Source organism: Panthera onca, chromosome D3 (genome assembly GCF_046562875.1).
Source record: "Panthera onca isolate mPanOnc1 chromosome D3, mPanOnc1 haplotype 2, whole genome shotgun sequence".
In the NCBI taxonomy this organism is placed as follows: domain Eukaryota; kingdom Metazoa; phylum Chordata; class Mammalia; order Carnivora; family Felidae; genus Panthera; species Panthera onca.
In genome coordinates this window covers 93,169,961-93,190,563 of record NC_138350.1, presented here as the reverse complement: position 1 = coordinate 93,190,563, position 20,603 = coordinate 93,169,961, and the positions used below count along the sequence as shown (strand labels likewise).

Sequence of the window (20,603 nt, the reverse complement as noted above, 5' to 3'; positions counted from 1 at the left end):
CAGCTGTGCAGGGCTCTCTTCGAGGGCTGTGGTAGTACCTGAACCTCTCATGCCTTCTTGCCTAGATCCATGCAGAGCCTCAGCCCCTCCCAGGGTGGTCGTGTGCGTGTGAAGGCAGCATCGTGGCCCTACCTCCCTGGGGGCCTCTTCTCACCCTCCTCAGGTGCATTGGCTCCCTCTCCCGTGATGCGGCTTACAGGCCCTTCCCTACCCAGTTCTCCCTGGATGGGTGTCTGTTCCACTGAAGCAAGACAGAAGACGACTAGTGTGCACTTTCAGATACGAATGTGCGGCGGGAGGCCTGTCCGGTGGCCGGGGCGTGGCGTCCCCTCCCTGGGGACCCTCGGCACCTGCGGACTCACTGAGGCTGACCACCTGATTTGTGGCCACAGCGTGCTCAAAGTGGGCTCATGTTGATCCCACACCTGCTGCTTCCAAGTCCACCTGCCTGTACCCGTGTGTTTGCTGCACCTGCACCGTCACTGTTTACTGGTTGGATCCTGTAGGCAACTTACTGTATCCGGCATGTAGGGGATACCCGGGCAGCTGAATCCAACATTGTCTCAATTTTCCAAGTTCAACTTCTGTGATGGGAAAGAACTCTCCATGGGTCAGAGGCAGGCCAGAGTGGAGGCTGCCAGCGCCCAAGGTTGGAGGCCGTGATCCACGGAGAGGAAGCTGAGTCCACAGACATCACCAGAGGCAGGAGATTCAAGCTTCTTAACGTGGGAAATGACACAACAGCTTAATTCCCCCAGTGCCACTAAGAGCAGCTTGCAGGACACTCGGGAAATTACAAAACCAATTCTAGTTATGGTAATATTAAGAGTGTAAAATACTTAGAAATTAACTTAACCAAGGAGGGGCGCCTGGGTGGCTCAGTCGGTTGAGCGTACGACTTGGGCTCAGGTCATGATCTCACGGTGCGTGAGCTCGAGCCCCACGTCGGGCTCTGTGCTGACGGCTCAGAGCCTAGAGCCTGCTTCGGATTCTGTGTCCCCCCACCTCTCTCCGTCCCACCCCTGCTTGTGCTCCATCTCTCTCTGTCTTTCAAAAATGAGTAAACCTAAAAAAATTTTTTTTTCTGAAAAAAAACTTAACCAAGGAGATAAAAGACTTGTACAATGAAAACTACAAAACAGTCTGCTGAAAGAAATTCAAGACATAAGTAAATGGAAAGACATCCCATGTTCATGGACTGGAAGACTCAATATTGTTATAATGTCAGTACTACCCAAAGCAATCTCAGATTTAATGGAATCCCTGTCGAAATCCCAGTGATTTTTTTTTTTTTTTTTGCAGAAATAGAAAAACCAGGCCTAAAATTCATATGGAATATTAAGGGACCCCCAAATAGTCAAAACAATCTCGAACAAAACTAGAAGACTCATACTTTCAGATTTCAAAAATAACTAAAAAGTACATTAATCAAGACAGTGTGTTATTGGCATAAAGACAAAGAGACCAGGGGACTAGAGAGTCCCGAATGACATTTACATATATGGTTAAGTGACTTTCGGAAAGGGTGCCAAGACCATTCAGTGGAGAAAGGACAGTCTTTTCAACAAATGGTTCTGAGAAATGGGATATCCACATGCAAAAGAATGACATTAGACTCTTACCTGGCACCGTATACCAAAATTAACTCAAAATTGATCAAAGACCTGAATGTAAGACCTAAAGCAATGGAATTCTTAGAAGAAAACAGGAGAAAAGCATCATGACATTGGATTTGGCAGTGATTTCTTGGATGTGACACCAAAGGCACAGGAAACAACATAAAAACTACATGTTGGGCTTTATAAAATCTAAAAATTTGGGGGCACTTGGGTGGCTCAGTTGGTCGAGCGTCTGACTTTGGCTCAGGTCATGATCTCACAGTTCGTGAATTTGAGTCCCACATCGGGCTCGCTGCTGTCAGCCTGTCAATGCAGAGCCTGCTTTGGATCCTCTGTCCCTCTCTCTCTGCCCCTCCCCTGCTTGCGCTCTCCCCCACGTCCCCACTATCCTGGTGGGTGTCACGTGGGATCTTGTTGTGGTTTTGATTTGCATTTCCCTAATGACTAATGATGTTGAACATCCTTTCGTGTGCTTCTTGACCATTTATATGTCTATGGAGAGATAGCTGTTCAGACCTTTTGTTTATTTTTAAATTTGGTTGTTTGTCTTTTTATTACTGAGTTGTAGATTTCTTTATCCACACTGGATACTGGAACTCTGTCAGGTATATGATTTGCAAGTTTTTTCTCCCATCCTGTGGATTGTCTTCACTTTCGTGATATTTTCCTTTTCAGCACAAAAGATTTTTAAATTGAATGAAGTCCAGCATATTTGTGTGTGTGTGTGTGTGTGTGTGTGTGTGTGTGTGTGTGTGTGTGTTGCTTATGCTTTAGTTGTCATGCCCAAGAAACCATTGTCTGACCTAAGGTCACAAAAACCTACTCTTTTGGGATGTGTTTTGGGTGGAGTTTGATGGGTGGGAGGAGGGCAAGGTCTGGGCCTGGGCTCCTGAGGGGAGGGCTGGGGAGGCCACAGGGCTTGGCCTGCCTGACCTGTGTGCTGTGGGGAAGGCTTTCTGGACTGCGGGGCAGGGCAAGGATGAGGTGAGAGGTATTTTAGGAGCAGTCTGAGAGGAAAAAATGCAGGAGCCAAGAATGAGGTAATGGGAGCTGGGATTAAAATAGTGGGAGGGGGTAGGGATGGCCAGGTATGGGAGGGGCTGGTGGCCTGACCAGGACTCCAGCTCCCAGGCTACCAGCCTGAGCAGGAAGGACATGGCCTGGGGCCTGGGAGGCGACCAGCTGGGCTTCCTGCGTTGTGGAAACCCTGGGCTCCATGTAGGAGGAGGAGTCGGGGTCTCCCTTGGGTGGCACTCCAGACACCCCAGACATACTGAAGAGTGATGGCCCGACCTCTGCGGCTCGCTCCTCTGTCCCATAGCTGCTGCAAGTGATGGGAATTCACAGCTCACTGAAGGTCCTGGGAGTCTTGGGGACAGGGCACCACACAGTCTTGGGGTGACAACGTGAGCTTGTACATCAGAGTCCTTGCTGTCTGCACAGGGGCGTTCCTTCCCGATAAGCAGATTGCTCAGGGTGTTGGTTTTCTCTTGCACCAGACGGGGCGGGAACAACTTGGTTAATATTTGACCTAGGCGGCTGGTCGTGGGACCTCAGCGAGGCTGTCACATTCCTGACCCCGAGCCATAGCTGACTCAAGGGCCGAGGCTGGGTGAGGCGTCTGGTCTGTGCGGCTAAAAATGTTCTTTACATCAGGTGACCTCACGTCTGAGCGGTGACCGCACGTCTGCACGTGCACCTGTGCACTCAGGACGCAGAGGGGCTCTGCATTTTCTGCCTGCCCCATAGGGAGTGCCGCTGTGTGGAGTCCTGTCTCTCTCCGAGCCACCAGTGGAGGGAGGGGCCAGCTTCTGGCCAGGGGGCCATCAAAGGACCGGCACCCTCACCCCAGGAATGGCCTGGCCCTGAGGGGCTGGGGACACAGGGCTTTTCCAGGCTGGTGTCACTCCGGCTCTGGCTGCAACCCCAAAGCCCCACTTGAGAAGGCTCCAGCCCGGCCGTCTGCCCGACCCTGCTGCCTGAGCTGGAACTGTCTCTGTGGCTCGTTAGGCTTTCCTTGTGTTTTGAGGAGGGTCTTTCAGTCCCCTCCTAAACTTGGGTATCTCTGGGGGAGACCGTGCCTTGAGCTCTTAGTCCGTAGAATGGAACGAGCCTCTTCCTCTGAGCGCCCGTTGCTTCCCTCCTGTCTTCATGGCAGAAACCTCGCTTGCCTTCGGAGCTTCTCCTTGAGGTGCTTGCTTTGTGGCTGTGGGTTTTCCTCGGAAAGTGTGGTGTTGTGAGTGTGGGGGCTGTGAGCAGCTTGGACAGGCCGGCCCTCCGCGGTGCAGTTCACTCCGTGCACCCGGGCCCCAGTCTGCCAGGTGCCTGCGGCCTCCTGGTGGCCCAGCCCAGGCCTGGAGGGGACCGCGTGCTGTCAGCTCTGTCCCCCGTTCACACCGCTTCCCTCACTCAGTTCGTCTCCGTGCTGTGCCCCCCATCTCCACGGTTCCCCCAGTTCTAAGGGTGCCATTAGCCCAAGTCCCTGCCCTGCAGCCCCACTGAGGCCCTGAGCCATGATGCCGAGTCACCCACAGGCAGACATCCCCAGCTGGTGCTCCAGACCAGGACAGTTCAGACCGAGAGAGAGGCACGGGGTGGGAAGTGGAGGGTTTTGATTACCGCAGGTGACAAATCCCCATGGGAAATGTCACAGCAGCCAGCACCGTCCCTCTTGCTCCTCAGCCATGCTGCCCAGGATGGACTAGGTCCGATGTCCACAGGGACCAGTTGGGGAAGGTGGCCAGTGGCAGAATGCAGACCCAAACTTCCAATCTCGGATCTTTCCCACGAGGCTGCACGGGGCAAGCCCGTCTCTCCCCCTGAGCACAACTGCAGGCCTGGACAGAAGGCACGGAGCAGCTGTGGGGACTCCAAGAAGTCAGCCGGCGTGGGCAGGTCACGGGAAGGAGACCACAACTTGACACATGGATGACTGACCTGAGTTCCGTTTTCCCGTCCATCTCTGCCAGCCTGGAACTCAGCACTGTGCCCTGGGTAGGGTGGAAAGAGCTCCACGAGGGGCCTCCTCCACTGGTCCCAGCGTGGGGCAGGGCCCCCTCCAGGGCAGAGAGTGAGGAGACGCCCGAGGTTGTTGTCGTTGATGTTTTGGCCTTGCTCTTATGTCCTGGCTCCAGGCAAGTCCCAATCCTGAGGGCTGTCTGCCGAGCTGGGGCCGTGTGAGCGGTGGCTGGACAGACACCTGCCCCTGAGAGTAAAGGGGAATCCTGTGGCTCTTTCCCTCCACCCTGCCACCACGTGGACCTGGACACTAAAGCCCTGGCTTTCCAGCCAGAGGACCTGGGAAAGGAGTGTCCCCGAGGCACAGAGTCAGGGAGATGGACAGGAACATCTTGGGACAGGGATCCTGTGAAGTTGCGTGTGACTCCTGGGCTCACGCCAAGCTATGCATGCATGGACTTGGCCCTAACCTACATCCCAAAGGCGTTGAAAACTGAATGTTGGGGAGGACCACCACCCACATCCCAGCCCGGCCACTGAGTGCTGCCTGCACAGTCCGGACCCAGGTGGTTCTGCCGAGGCCTTGAAAACTGAGCTGAATTGACCTGCAGCCCACATCAGCTGCTGTTAGAACACAAGACCCGACATTCTCCATAGGGTTTAATAAGGCATCCAGTCTCATTATATGTTAACAATGTCCAGGATACAAACCAAAATGACTCAACATATGAAGGAACCGGGAAGATCTCAGCAGCTGTCAAAGGACACGGGAACCAGCTGACAACAAGGACCGTGAACCAGGTGACAGAGGCACTGCGGTCACTGGAAACCACTCTAGAGAGCGAGAGCAGACACTCTGGAGATGAATGAAAAACAGAACATCTCCGCAAAGACGTGGAAGCTATAAGAAAGAACCAAATAGAAGATCTTAAATTAAAAAATACAGACAACCAAATAAAAATGTACTTCGTGAGTTCAGTAGCAGAATGAAGGTAACAGGAGAAAGAGTCTGAACCTGAAGACAGATCGATAAAAATCGTACATTCTCAACAACAGAGAAAAACTGGGGGTAAAAGTGGACGTAGGGACAGCACCAAAAGATCTAACATTGATGTCGTCTGAGTTTAGGAGAGGAGTGTGGAGCAGACAAAAATAGTTAAATAATGGCTGAAAATTTTCCAAATTTGATGTTAGGTAAACACAGATTTCAGACGTTTGGCAAATCCCAAACATGTATCACATCACAATCTGCTAAAAACCAACGTTAAATGTGGAAAGCAGCCAGAAAAAGATCTGTTATATATAATAAATCTGGATTTTCAAAATGCAGAATTAGTTATCAGCTAACTCAGAACAAACATTTTGAAATACTACGTGAGCCAACACTACAGGCCAAGTGAGATGTATCCGTGGGCTGTTTGGACGTGGATGCCTGCCCACAGACAAGCTGGGTGGAGCTCGGCCTTAGGCCATTTCCCCAGCGACCGTCCCCGAGAACCTCAGGCTGTTTTCTCCGCTTCCCTCGGTCCTGCATGGCCAGTGTGACACTTCAGCGGGCGGAGGATGGGACCAAGAGCCGTGTTTAAGCGCCTGCTGCCTCCATGCGCTGGGGTTCAGGAGACGGGGCTCCTCACCCCGGTTCTGTCGGAACCAGCCTGGGGCTTGAGGTTGTCCGAACGCCAGGGCTCCGGGGTGGAGGAGTGCCCACCTGCAAGAGCCCAGCGCCTGCCTCGCCCTCGACGTAAGTTCTTCTCGGTCTGGTGCTTGCGGCTCTGACGGGCACCCTGTCTGCTTGGGGAACTTCACCGTCCTTCCTGCTGCCTGGTGGCACCACCCCCAAACCCTGTGGCCTGGTTTCATTGGTTGGAGAAGGTTCGGCCTGCTGGCGGAGGTGGTCCGATTTAAACATAGCGTACGCGGGAAGGCACAGCGGTGCTCCGCTCGTCGCTCGGGGAGCCAGGGCTCGGTGGTGTGCATGTGGGCTGTGGGCAGTTCCCTCTTTACTCACCAAGGGTCCCTGTCCCCCTACAGACGGGTCTGAGGTGTCTGAGGGGGGTCGGCGTCCGTGACCAGGAAGGGAATCACCCTCCAGTGAGCTTTCACGTGGCGGGGGGGGGGGGGGGGGGGGGTCTGGCCGGGCAGGGATTTCCGAGAGTGGCCGGCTTTGCTCCGCTTCTCCTGGCAGCCCCTGCTTTTGTCCCCTGGGTGCAGACCGGGGGCTCCGCGGCCAGGAGGGGAAAGCTGAGGCTGAGGGGGCCACCACCTGTCCTGGGCAAGGCTCCTGTGGCTCCTGAGTGCGGCCGTCCTGAGGTCCTGTGGCTGTGGCTGCTGCCCCTGCCTGGTCGACTCCCTGGGATGCAGCGTGGGGAGGGGTGGTCTCCCCTGTGCTAAGGCCACGGCGAGTCTCCTGAGGGGCACGTGACAGACGTGCCCGCAGCCGCGAGGGGCAGAGCACCTGTGAGGCTGTGGGGGCCCCACCGCTGTGTCGGCCTTTTCCTGCCCCGCACAGCTGAGGCCCCTCTGGCCGAAGGGCCTCCCTGTCCCCGTGGCGGGGCATGCAGGGCCCTCATGGCGAGGATGGGAGGGATGGGAGGGATGGGAGGGACGGGTTGGGGCCGGGTGTCCCCCGACTGCCCCGTCTGCTGAGCCCCCAGCCCCGTTTTGCTTCCTGACCCCTGGCTGGTGTCTCTGCAGCATCAAGATGGTGTTCATGTGGACCAGCGGGGACGCCTTCAAGACCGCCTACTTCCTGCTGAACGGCGCGCCCCTGCAGTTCTCCGTGTGTGGCCTGTTGCAGGTGCTGGTGGACCTGGCCATCCTGGGACAGGCCTACGCGTTCGCCCGCCATCCCCCGAAGCCCGCCCCCCACGCGGCGCACCCCGCCAGTGCCAAGGCCCTCTGAGGCAGCCGGGGAGGAGGACAAGGACGCGTGGCGGTCTCCAGCCGCAGGCGCCGCCCGGCCGCCCGGCCTCCCCGTCGGGGCGGGCAGGCACCGTGGCCCCAGAGGGGTCTCAGCCGTCGGGATCTCTGTCAGCCTCTGTGGGTCTGGGGTGGGCCGGTGGGGGGGCCTGGGTGCCGCCCTTTGTGCCCGCCCGCCCCGAGGACGGGCGCCAGTGGGGTTCACAGCGAGGGCTGGGCTGCAGCCGCTTTCGGGCGATGGAAAAGCGAGTGTTCTCTTCCTTCCTCTCACAAGACGCCTGTCTGCAGCCTGGAACGTGCTCACAAACCCGGGAAAGGCTGACCTGGGGCTGCGACAGGACAGAGGACACCATGAAGCCCCTCCGGAGTGCAGAGCCCGGTCTCAGAAGGGCCCGGGCGCAGAGCCCGCCTGATACATGTGGAAAGGAGGCCGTGAGGACGCGCGTCATGAGCATTCTTGATTATCCGGCCAGAGTTGGCCTTTTCGGGGCCACCTGCAGTCAGCTGCCTCATGGGACTCAGGACTCGGCCGTCAGCTCGGCAGAGGGGCCCAGGGCTGTCCTGTGGGCCCCCTGGGCCTCACTGCTACGCTGGCTTCTTCCTGGCAGGCACCGATGTGGACCCTGCTGGGGCTCAGGGGTGTGGTGGGGAGCCGGTGGCCCGCGTGTGCTCCCAGGAAAGCCAGGGGCCCGCGACCGGGTCCCCCAAGGAGAGCTGCCTTGCGGGGCGTTTTCCCTGTATCCTGGGGAATGCACGTGTCTGCAGCACACAGCCTTCCATCTTCGGGACAGGGGGCCGGTCTGCGGGCCAGGAGTGGGGACACGTGTGGCCCGTGTCCCTGCTGCCGAGCCAGTCCCACACCCCACACTCTGGGCCCTCAGGCCTGGGGTGACCTTCCGGGGTAGCGGGCCGGGCCCCGGCATCTCTGCCCGCCGAACCCCTGGTCCTCCACATCCCCTGCATCTGGCTGCGGTGGGGGCTGCTGGGTGACTCTGGTCGCCCCGTATTTCCCCCCTTCACTGTCACGTGAGCATCTCAGCCGTGCCCAGCAGCCCTGGGCAAGCTCCCAGGCCCCCAGAGCCTGTGTTCTGGATGCTTCCACGTGGCTTCCCTTCTGCTGGGCAGAGGGGCAGCTCTCGGCGGGGGTTGACCGGGGTGCCACAGTCCTAGTGGTGTCTGCTGTGCACAGCCGTTCCCTCCTCCAGAGTTTTCCTCAAAAACTCCTGCGTGTTTGAGCGAGGATCCTGCCGAGTTAATGGCCTGTGAGATGACCTGGAAATGCTTAGTTTATAAAAATGAAGGGACATGTCTGCAGCAGTAATTGCCTCCGAATTAAAACGTCAGCGATTGCAGTGGTGACCGGCCGCGCCCAGGTGGGGGGTGGGGGGGCGCTCCGTTCTGTCAGCGTGGTGACTGTGAATCAATAAACCGCTCGCGGATCCAGTGTGGCCTCGTGAATGGACTCGGGAGCGAGGGCCCAGGACAGAGGGAGGAACCGGTCCCCGCCCTTACTTCACCTCAGGGTCTCCAGGGAAGGGTGGACGCCCCTTCCGTGGGGTGCGGCTGTCCTTGTGAGACCCGGGCTGCTCGCTCAGGTGCCCCCTCCCCAGGCAGGCCAGCCCCGGACCGGTGACGGCCCTGTGCCGACAGGGCCCCGACCGTGGAATGCTTTGGAAGGGCGGGAAGTGCCTTGTTTTAGGCCAAGAGCCGTGTCTCAAGAATAATCGACCGTTCTGTATGGCAAGTACGGACGAAGCTGTTTGCACTGAGCCATTTTCTTTTTTTTTCTCGGAGACAATTTACACTGGGGGGCAAGATACAAAAAATGTCAAAACCATACACAAAGTGAAGGTACGTGGAAGTGATAGTTTAAGTTTTGGGATGCGTCACCCCCCAGCCCTGGATTCTAGTCTGAGAGTGAGTCTGGTCTGGGGCCGATCCAAGGTGGTGATGCAGGTGCGGCCCTCGTTCCGGCAGCAGACATCCCCGGCGTGGGCCCTGGGGGCCGCTTACTGCCGCAGGACAACAGTCCTGCCTGGCGGTGGCTTTTTATTTGCTTTCTGATCATGTGTTACCTAAAATCAACTTAATTAAGTTAATGCATGCAGTGAAAACTTCCACAGTAAGATGAAAGGCGGTAAAATATACAAAGGTGTCTTTTTTGTGAACCCATCTGTGTTCCTGAAAACTCACCTGCGGCCTCTTCCTGCGGCTCCACTGACGAGCCACTGAGGGCAGTGGCACGGAGAGAGTGCCGTGTCCCTCTGAGGAGTCTCCGAGCAGAGAGCCTCTCAGAGCGGAGAGCCACGGGGCCATTGTCGCCCTGGCCGGGACAGCACGTGCCCTGAGCCCTGGACACAGCTGTCTGTCGGGGGGAGGGCACAGGTTTTAACGGCCCCACTTAAAAACAGGCGAAGGCCACCCTCCGCAGCCTTAGGCCTCCTGTTTGTTTTCATGGCCCTTCCTCTGACAGGACCGCATTTGGGAGGTGGGAGCAGTGCGGAGACGCCGTCACGGCTTCCGGGGTGAGCGCCACGGTCTATCTCATCCTGCCGGGCCTCGGAGAACTTACACACACGGAGGCTTGTGAATGTGCTGTGGCCCTGCCCACGGCTCTGGGGCCACTTCTGCTGTCCCGGTCTCCAGCTGGCCAAGGACTGGAGAGAGAGAGAGAGAGAGAGGGGGATAGAGAGAGTGTGTGTGTGTGTGTGTGTGAGAGAGAGAGAGAGAGAGAGAGTGTGTGTGTGTGTGTGTGGTGCGTTTTTCCCAAAAGCAAAGTGTGTAGGGATTTTTTGGGCAGCAAGTATGGGGGAGGGTTTCAGACTCCCCAACACCGATGCTGGAGCTGGTTCCGTCCTGGGGCTGCCGTGCTCGGCCCGCACGGTTCTCCAGGTTGTCCAGAAGCACACAGTTCAGCCAGGGTGGGTGTGGGGGGAGCGGGTGGGTGTGATGGGCGTAGGTGGGGGGACGAGGCAGGGCTCAGGTACAAGAGGGAAAGCACTGTATATACACAAAGCGGCCCCGAGGGCAAGGGGGGGTGGTTTCTGGAACGTCACGGCCCCAAATCACACCCTTACACACTCAGGACGGTTTCTGGTGAGCCAGAGGCCTCTGGCTGGCCTGCTGGTTTGGGACAAGTCACTGACCAGTGATCATAACCTGGTGTCAGAGCCTGCCTCCCGAGTCAGTGATACTCCGGGAGCCGGACAGTGCTCTCCGCATGATTCTGGAGGTGATAACGGCCACATTTCCAAACTGCCCCCCTTCATTGCCTTTGCGCATTTCGAACAGATTGGCAATGTCAGCGTCACGGTGTAGGGCTCGCACAATTCTATCCCACAGCAGATGTCTCAGTACAGATTTTGTCAGAGTGTGTGAGGGGGCAGTTGGTGGGGACCTGGTGACTTCCCGGTCCCTGACCCAGAGGGGGAAAGTGAGGCCACAGGCAGCAGAGGCCTGCCCGGCGCCCAGCGGCAGGAGCTCAGACTGTGTGGAAGGGACGGCGAGGGGGCTGGGGGGTGGGGAGGCGGGGTGGCTGGTACCGTGGGGGAGGGGAAAGCAAACCTGGGGCTCGCTGGGAAAAGTGCACCCCACGCAGAACGGCTGACAGGTGCCCCTCCTTCCTGGGACCTGTGGTGTTCCACGGGCTCTCCTAGTCTTGGGGGGGTACTCCTGGGCACCCACAGAACCACTGAGGCCCCGGGCTAGGAGGACAGGGGACAGGTCCCTCAGGCCATCCACCACCTCTGACCTGGTCCTGGAGAGACAACTCGGGTAATTTCTGGAGGTCTTCGTGGTGATGCTGAGCAAGCCCCACGGCACAGGAAAAAGCAGTTTGCCCCTGGGGCTCAACAGCCGAGCCAAATGAGGAGCAGAGGGGTGGGCACCCTGAGTGTGGCCTCCACGCATGGGAACCCCACGGGCACCAGCTACGGCACCCGGGTTGAGCAAGACCCAATGCTGTCACTGCAAGAGCGCGGCCACCCTTGGTGTGTTTGTGGGTTCCCGAGCCCCATCCTCTGGGGGTTCAGCTAACCTGAAACATCAGGAAGAGGCAGGGCTAGGCTTCCGGGTTCAGTCTGCCGAGAGCCTGCACTCAGGGGGGCTCCCCTGGCCCCCAGTTCCCTGCCCTCTCTCCTGGCAGAGCCCTGCTGGCCTCTGCTTGAGTACGTGGACCCAGGAAGGAAGGAGTAGGGGAGCCTGCCCCAGGGAGTGCGGGTTCCAGGGCAGGAGCCCAGCCTCCCACCTGCCAGGAGCCTGCCCCAGGGAGAAGCTTGGGCTGGGGGGGCGGGTGTCAGGCCGGATGCGAATGGCCTGGTCTACTGTGGACAGAGCGTGTCCCCATCTGATACAAGGGGACCCTTTCTGCCTCAGGGAGCTGATGTGAGCATCCATGCGAGAGCAGACGGTGGGAGACAGCCTTCACCTGCATGTGGTTTGGGGACCCTCAGCTCATTCTGATCCCAGAACGTTTCTTGGCTGCTGGTAAGACCATTATTTCAGCCTCCCTACTCCTCACTGCCCTTGCCCACTTGGCACTGACCTATAGACTCCAGCGGTGGAGCCCAGGTACTTGTGTGTTTGTGAGTGTGTGAAAGTGAGGCTGGGAGTGAGGAGAAGCAGATACAGGGGAAACTTGTCTGCCAAGAGGCCGTCCACCCCGCCCCAGAGCTGGGGCTTGTTGTGTAAACCCTGCAGTTCCAGCCCCCGGTTCTATTCCAGCCTAGTTCCCAGAGAATGACCAGCCCCCCGGGCGGGGGGGGGGGGGGTGTCACAGTGTGGTTGCAGATTTAGGGACAGGGCTCTTTGCGGTAGGACTCGGAGGGGTACAACCTGGCTTTGCATGCAAGGGCTTTGTCCAGGCAGAGGTGCCCCGCCATCTGCACACACGGACTTCCCTGCGATGGCAGGAAACCCCTTCCTGGCCTGGGAGCCCCTGTGCCTGGGGCAGACGCCGGTGCCGCCCACAGGAATTCAGCAGAGGTATGTGCAGGAGAGGTGGCACTTTTTATTGGTTGCGGTAGCATCTTAGGAAATGTCCCCAGAGCAAGGGTCCCACCCCAGCCCCACCCCAGCCTGTCCTGGCTCTGGCCTCGCACCAGGGCCCCTGCCAAAGCTGTGATGGTGGCAGGGTGGGTGCGGGTGTCAGCGGGTCCCGGGGCGGTGGGGGGGGGGGGGGGATGCTGCGGGTGATGGGTGATCCTCCCAGGGGCCTGTGGCAGCAATGTCTCCCATGTCATGGCCCGACTCATTAACATGAAAAAGTACAAAGTAACATGATTCGGAAAGTTCCATTCCTTCATGCCCACAGCAGAAACAGGCTCATGCTTTGGTGAGGACGGGGTTCCAGCGGCTGCACACCCAGCCCCTCCCCCACGGCCCTTGGAGAACCAGGGGGTGTTCCTGAGGCACCTCGGAGGGTAAGCACGTCCAAGGCCAGCACAAGGGCCGGGAAGCATGCAGGCCTTGAGCTTTGCAGGGTCTTTTTCAGGGAGAGCCTGTGGGGGGAAGGGGGGGTCCAGGAAGCCCCCACGGAGCTGGCCTGCGGGAGGGAGGTCAGAGGTCTGGGCGTGGGTGGCCGTGTGGATGTGACACCTCTGCCCCTGTCCCTGTTGGGGGTGTGGGCTTCAGCAGCGCGCCATGTGCAGGCAGGGGCTCCCTCGCGGTGGGGCTCGCCCCCTAGACCCCCTGTGGCCGGCTGCTCCTCAGGGAACTCCCCTACCCGCCCCCTCCGCCCCCCCCCCCCCCCCCCCCGCCCGCCCCGGGCCAGCCGCAGAGCCTTCTGGCATTTGCTGCAAGCTCGGACTTTCTGGGCCAGAGGCCGAGCTCCAAAGGGAAGGCGGAAAGCGGATGAGGGAACGACCGGGCTGGAAGCGCTGTTCGCCCGCACCTCGCTGGCTCGAGCGGACATGCAGTGGACAGCCCGCGGGGGGGGGGGGGGGGGGGGGGGCGGGGCGGCCGTACGGGGTGGGCCCTCCCCTCCCTTCTCCTCCCCCGTCTCCCCCCCCCCCCCCCTCCGGGTCGCGCGGCGGGCGGGAGGAGAGGCGAAGGCTCTACTTCTGCAGAGGCTCTTCGGGAGCGGCCCCCGGGCCCGGGCGGCAGCCGTGGCCGCCCCCGGGCCCCTGCGCGCCGTCCTCGGTGGCGGGGGCCGAGCGCGTGCTGTCCGAGCGCGTGCTGTCGTCGCGCGGGGCCCGCTCGGGGCCCACGGCGCGCCGCTGCTGCTCCTTGAGCTCCGAGTAGGAGCGCGAGAAGGTGTGGAAGATGGACGTGGCCGGGAAGGCCATGAGCAGGATGCCGCTGAGGATGCTGCTGAGCGCCACCACCTGGCCGGGCAGGCTGCGGGGCACCATGTCGCCGTAGCCCACGGTGGTCATGGAGATGACGGCCCACCAGTAGCTGGCCGGCACGCTGGAGAAGTCGCGGCGCGCGCCCAGCTCGCGCTCGGCCAGGTGCACGAGCGGCGCGAACAGGGCCAGGGCCACGCACAGGAACAGCAGCAGCAGCCCGAACTCGCGCGCGCAGCGGCGCACCGTGAGGCCGAGCGAGCGCAGCCCGAGCGAGTGGCGCGCCAGACGCATGACGTAGAGCACGCGCAGCGCCCGCAGCAGGCGCAGCGCCAGCCCCGCGCGCTCCAGCAGCGCCGCGCCGCCCGCGCCCGCGCCCGCGCCGCCCGCCGCCAGCCCCGCGAGCAGCGACACGTAGAAGGGCAGGATGGCCAGGATGTCGATGATGTTGAGCGGCGTCCGCAGGAAGGCGCACTTGCTCTCGGCGCGCAGCGAGCGCAGCAGGAACTCGAAGGAGAACCAGGCCACGCACACCGTCTCCAGCACGAACAGGCTGCGGCACTTGGGGGAGCACTCGCCCTGCGGAGGAGAGGGGGCGGGGGGTCACGCCCGGGCCGCCCTTCCCGGCGGGACCCCGACCCTCGCCGGAGCGCCGCCGATGGGGGCGGGGGCGGTTCCTGTGCCGGACGGTCCCGATCCCGCCGGAGGAGGCTGGCTTCCAGATCGGGGGCGGGGCGAGGAGCTCTGCCCACGGCCCCCGGCGCCGCAGGGAAACGTCACTGAAGCCTCTGCAAACGGGCCCGGGGCAAACTGCAAATGGAACATCTCTTCAAGAAAATGGAGGAAGTTTCGCTTAAAAAGCAGAGAGGAGGAGCCCCTCCCCACCCCCACCCCCGGCTCAGGGAGGACACCCCACTGCCCAGCGCCGCGGGGCTCCCCCTGGGGGAGTGTGCTTGAGGAGAGGGGCGCCCTGTCCCTGGGCTTGCGGGGTCGCTCCGCGCCCCGCCCTCAGCTGAGAGAACGGGAGTCACCAAAGCCCCCATTCCCAACTCCCCAGCCCCTGCGCGGAGGTTTTGCCTGGGGGCGGAAGCCGGCTCCCAAAGCAGCTCATTTCTTGCACAGGCTTCATTTGTAACACGGCAGGGAGAAGTTCCACTTTGGAGGGGTTCTCCGGAACCGTGCGGGTGGTAGTGAAGGAAAATGGGAGGACATTCAGACCGTGGGCGTCCCCAGACTGTGCCTCCGGAGGGGCAGCGTCAGGGGCTCAGCTCTGCGTGTGTCTGGGTGCGTGGGGAGGGCAAGGATATACTCCACCAAAACAATCCGGCCAATCACTAAACAAATGGGCAAATAACAGTAGCCCTGAAAAAAAGGGGGGGGGGGTGTATTACCCAGGGCTGCTACAGTGTACTACGTAAAATGCCCAGTTTCCAATGAAAAAGTCATGTCAGGCAAAGACACAGTAAAGTATGATCCACACAGCAGAAAAAAATCAGGCAACAGAAACTGCGTTTGAGAGGCCCCAATGTCGGATTTTTCAAAGGAGCGTCACCGATGTGCTCACGGAACCAGAGGCAGATGGAAGAGGTGAAAGGTGCGATGACAAATCCATTGCCTCGAATGGAGAATATCAACAAGGAGAAACGTTTTAAAACAACCACATGGAGATTTTGGAGTTGAAAAGTACAAGTAGATATCACGGGAGGAGCTCCACAGTAAGATGTGAACCGTCAGAAGAACGAACTGGTGAACTAGAAGATTATGCGAGAAGAGAGAAGGGGGACCGCGGAGAGTGTGAAAAGTGTGGGGCGAGTTTGTAAAACGCCAGTGCGGAAGGAGCGGGGAGGGGGAGGGGGAGGAGGAGACACACGCTTTTAGAAATAAATAAGGGCTGAAAAGTCACCAAATCTATGGAAACACAGTGACCTGCACATCCCGGGAGCTCCACGGATCGCAAGCAGGCGAAATGCAGAGCCGCCCCACCCCCTACCCCAACCCCGGGCAGGCAGAAGCGGCGTGTGACCCGGATCAGGCTAACATCTCAGCAGAAGCAGCGCAGGCCAGAATGCCGTGGGGAAACGTGTTCAAAGTGCTCGGGAAAGGTGGCCATCGAGGATCCTGTACCCAAGCAAAGCCGTCATTCGAGGGTGAGGGTGAAATACAGACTTTCCCAGAGAAGCAAAAACTGAAAGAATCTGCTTCTAGCGCAGCTGCCCTGCAAAAATTCAGAAGGAAGCTCTTTAGGCTGAAGATCCCAGCATCTTCATGACCTTGGATTTGGCAAAACATTCTTAGAGATGACGCCAAACACATGAGCAAGCAAGACAAAATAGATGCATTTAATCAAGATTTAAGACTTCTGGCTTCAAAGGACACTGTACAGCCTGAATTGTTTCTCTTCAAAATCTGTAGGTTCAAGCCCTGACCCAGAGCACCTAGAAAGGGGACTGTATTGGGACACAGGATCTTTTTTTTTTTTTTTTTTTTAATGTTTTACCTATTTTTGAGAAAGAGAGACAGAGAGAGGAGAGAGAGAGAGAAAGCATGCGTGAGTGGGGGAGGGGCAGAGAGGGCGACAGAGGATCGGAAACAGGATTTGCACTGACAGCAGTGAGACCCATACGGGGCTCGACCTCACGAGACCATGACCTGAGCCAAAGTCGGACGCTCAACCGACTGAGCCCCCCCAGGTGCCCCTGGACATAGAGTCTTGATTAAGGAGGTGACTCGAGTTCCATGAGGTCACGAGGGTGGCCCTAATGCAACATGACTGACGTGTCTATAAAAAGAGGAGATCAGGGCACAGTCTCACACGGAGGTCATGGGAAAGAGAGTGTCTACAGGCCACAGAGAGAGGCTTCAGGAGAACCCGGCCCTGCCGACACCTTGACCTCAGACTTCCAGCCTCCAGACCTGTGAGAAAATAGGTTTCCATCGTTTCAGCCACACGGTCTGTGGTCCTTTGTTGCAGCGGCTGGAGCAACTATTCCAGACACCATCTGAAAGCAAAGGACCCAGGGGGCGGGAGAAGATATTTGCAAGCGATACATCTGATGAGGGAGCTGTGTCTAGAATATAAAGCATCCCTACAACTCAACAATTAAAAGCCCCGGTTAAGAGATGGGCAAAGGAATAGACATTTTGAGAAAGATACACGAACAGCCAAGAAGCCCGTGAAAAGATGCTCAACATCATTAATCGTGAGGGAAATGCAAATTGAAACCACCAAGAGATACCGTTTCCCTCCCCCCGGGACGGCTGGAACGAGCCCAGCGAGTGTTGGGGGGCGTGGAGGAAATGGGGCTCTCACGCACAGCTGGCGCGGCATGACACAGTCCGGCCACTTTGGAAGAGAGTCTGGCACTCCTCACGCAGCTAAACGTGGCATTCCCACATGCCCCAGCGATTCCACTCCTGGGCGTGCGCCCAAGAGAGGTGAGCACACGTGCGCACAAAAGCGCGCACCGGTGTTCGCCAGGGGGTGCCTCACGAGCCAACCCGAATGTCCACCGGCGGACTGACGGGTAAACACAACTTGCTGAATCCATACAGTGGGTACCACTGGGCCATCAAAAGGGACGGGTACTGATTCGTGTGCAACACAGGCAGATCTTCACAGATGTGACCCGAAGGATGCCAGCCACGGAGGGCCTGCTGTCTGATGCTGCTCCCGCCGGAGCCCAGGACACGGAACGCGTGAAGACAGATTAGTGGCTGCGCAGGGCTGGGGGGGGGGAGGGGGGGAAGGGGGCTGAGTGCTAGAGGCACCGGTCTCCCTTGGGGTGATAGACACGTTCAAAAATTAGATTGTGGTGACGGGCGCACAGCGCTGTGAATGTACTAAAGACCACTGAACCGCTCACTCTAAACGGCTGAATTGTATGGCATGTGAATTATAGATCGGTAAAGCTGTTTTGAAAGAACACTTAGTCTCTAGGCAAACCTGAGTGTGGCGGGGGGGGGTCCCAGTGCCGGGGCCTTCCCGGACATCTGCTGATGCAGCGGAAGGCAGAACGTGCGGACCTTTGCAAGCCCCCAGCTGCTGGCGGGCCCTGGTCTGGCCCCGTCTCACCTCTGACCCTGAACCCCCACCTGGAGTGAACCCCCTCCCCGGGGGCTGGAGAGAACACGCCAGACTCAGCCGATGCCCGCGTGCTCTCGTGGACCCACCCCATGCTGGAGGAGAGAGGGACCGGGGGCCTTGCGCTGTCCCCCACTGGCTCACGTCCCTCACACTTGACACTTGCCCAGCTCCTGAGCCCTCTCCGGGGGGCCAGTCCTGGCGAGTTTCTGTCACCCACAGACAGCTGCTGCTGCTTCAAATGGGGGCAGGTGGTGGCTTGCGATCAGTTTTTACGCACTGCAAACATTTACCGTAGCGTTGAGCTCGGCACTCTGAAGGCCAGCGGTGAGTAGGAACCCACAGGGCTTCTCCCCGAGTCCTGTCTCGTATGTCCAGGGCCAGGCGCCGATTCGTCGTGGGTGTTCAAGGAACCCGAGGCAAACCGGGCTCCCGCAAACCTGTCTCCCATCTGTACTCCCAGCCAGAGGCTCACTGCCTCAGGCGGTGTGTGTGCACCCAGCAGAGCTCAGCCCTTCCATTAACGAGCTGTCAGAGCCCGATGCCTCAGCCACCTCATTACTCATCGTCTCTGTTTGGCGACTGGAAATAATGGCCACGCGCTTGCTGCTTCTGACTTCCACATGCCTGACTGCAGGTGCACAGCTTAGGTGTAAGTCCCCTGAACTTACACCTTGGCAGGTCTGTCCCGAACAGAGGCCGTGGCGCCTCAGCCCAGACGAAGGGGTTTTCGGACCCTCTCCCGGGGTGTGCAGGCCACCGGTTGGGGATCCTCGACGGCCCATCTTTCCAAGAGGCTTTTTCCTCCCGGGGCCGGTGGTGTCTCGGCCAGTCCAGAGGCTTCCCAGGGGTCACCTGGCCCATCCTGGCTCGGGAGTGGACAGCCAGCTCGCTGCAGGTGCCAACGGTGCTGCGCCTGTCCCAGAAACTCCTGTGGCGTCTTTGCTGCCCTTGATTTAAAGACACGCGGGGGCTGCGGCCTGACTGGAGGGGCCCGGCTTCTTTGTGGACAGGTCTGCAGCACAGCTTGGGGGCCTGAGCGTGTCCAGTCTGTGGCGTCGCGTCAGCCCCTGTGCCTGTGTCCCTCAGTCGCATGGAGAGAGCAGAGCTGGGATCGGGGGCTGCTGTATGTGGAGCGCCCCAGGGCTGCTGCCCCAGCCATGCTCTGGGGGTGCCCTGGCCTCTCCACCTGCTCCCATCTGTCAACCTCAGCCCTGCAGATCCCGGGTCCCTGGAGAACACCAGTGAGGTGGGGATATCACCCGCTGGGCTCCCGGGGAGGGGTGCCAGCTGCTCTCCCCCCGCAGACGGTGTTGCAGGCTGGCTCTGCTCATGCTCACCCGGTGGCGGCTGGCGAGGCACAGGTCCTGGCAGGAGGGCACTCGAGGGGCGAGGCCTGGTGGGAGGACAGTCCACAGCGACTGGGGGCACGGACACAGCGAGGGCGTCTGCCGTTCATCCTTCCGGAAAGTTCCTTAGGACCAGGGCCAGCTCCCATTTATTTTCTGCAGGACTCCTGTCCCAGGTGTGCAGAATTTGGCATCACCAGCAGCCGACCGTGGCCGCTGTTATCCCACGGGCTCGGTCAGGCCTCCCCAGCGCTGCTCCGTGCCAGCTGGGACCCCTGCTCCCAGAGCCACCCTGCCCCCAGGTTCGGTGGGAGTTTTGTCCCAGCTCTTTGTGATGCTTATTTATCCCGATGGCAGACAAGTCAAGGCTGGTTGCGCTGGGCGATGGTGGAAGGGCTCTGAGTCCTGAACCCCAGGGGGCAGGCGAGCCTGGGGAATATACCCTCCCCAGGATGGGGTCCCGCTGTCACACCCCTGGTGTGGAATCAAGCTCAAGCTAGGTCAGGCTCAGGGAGGTCACAGGACTTCCCCAGGGCAACACCTCAGCACCCGGGCTGGTCAGAGAGCCTGGGGCCTCAGGAGTGGGAAAACTGGATCCAAGGGGGAACCCGACTGACAAGTTTTCAGTAAAAAGACGGCCGGCCGGGGCCCACGGGGGCCAGTGTGGTTAGAAAAGTCCCAGCTTGTGGAAGGACCCGGGACGGGGTGGAGGAGGGTGGCTGAAGTCCAGCCCAGAGCCAGGTCTGGAAGGTGAAGGCAGGAGTCTGAGCACCACAGCACAGGGACGCTCGGTGTCCTGGGGCCCCAGCCCCACCTGCACCCCCATGAGGCCCCTCATCCGTCTGGGCCGACTGTGGCCCAGCCCCCGCGACCCCGGCCGGCCGAGTGCAGCTGTGTGAGTCCCCGTCCGGGGCGTGACCTCCATGCTCAGAAGGAGCAGATGTAGAGACCCTGGGCCTCTCGGGGGGTGGCCGGGGAAGGCTGTCTCCCAACCCCGCGCATGCACAGTGACCCCAGTATGCTCGCCTGAAGCCAGCCCGACCCCGGTGGGTGGGTTCGAGATGACACAGCTTGTCAGAGCCCACCAGAGCCCTGCCCCCGGCTGCCCTGTGCTTAAGGACCAGCCGTGGAGGTTAATTGGAAGTTGCTATTTCTGGAACTTTAACCCAGAAAACAGACCCTGATTTATCATAATTTGACACATCTGGCCTGTTTGGACAAAATCGGGTCAGAAATAAACCCACGTTCGGCGTGGCTCACCGAGTTTTGAAGGGCTCCCTCTCATTATCTGCCCTTGTCCGGCCTCTGCTTCTGTTTTCATGGGCGTGTGGAGCTGTGCCCAGGTCACAAACCGCACCCGAACGGATATAACACGTTTGTCTGCGCACCAGCC

The 20,603-nt window shown here is 59.4% G+C and overlaps 2 protein-coding genes across 8 annotated transcripts in view; one reads left to right on the top strand and one right to left on the bottom strand.

Annotated features, from left to right (window-relative positions):
- Positions 1-8,939, top strand: part of SLC66A2 (solute carrier family 66 member 2) — a 52,266-nt gene extending 43,327 nt beyond the window's left edge. For 3 of the 6 annotated variants that reach the window (XM_078435095.2, XM_078435097.2, XM_078435094.2), the window contains one exon: positions 7,272-8,939. In XM_078435095.2, the coding sequence (XP_078291221.1) occupies positions 7,272-7,479 (208 nt within the window). In that variant the 3' untranslated portion in view covers positions 7,480-8,939. Of the gene's footprint in view, positions 1-65; positions 3,343-7,271 lie in introns of those variants that run through there. The other 3 variants (XM_078435096.2, XM_078435098.2, XM_081790845.1) reach the window with 3 other exon arrangements.
- A 4,529-nt stretch (positions 8,940-13,468) lies between these two features.
- KCNG2 (potassium voltage-gated channel modifier subfamily G member 2) overlaps positions 13,469-20,603 on the bottom strand; it is a 72,848-nt gene continuing 65,713 nt past the window's right edge. For both annotated transcript variants that reach the window (XM_078435092.2, XM_060611821.3), the window contains exon 4: positions 13,469-14,359. In XM_078435092.2, coding sequence (XP_078291218.2) covers positions 13,550-14,359 — 810 coding nt within the window. In that variant the 3' untranslated portion in view covers positions 13,469-13,549. The remainder of the gene's footprint in view (positions 14,360-20,603) is intronic.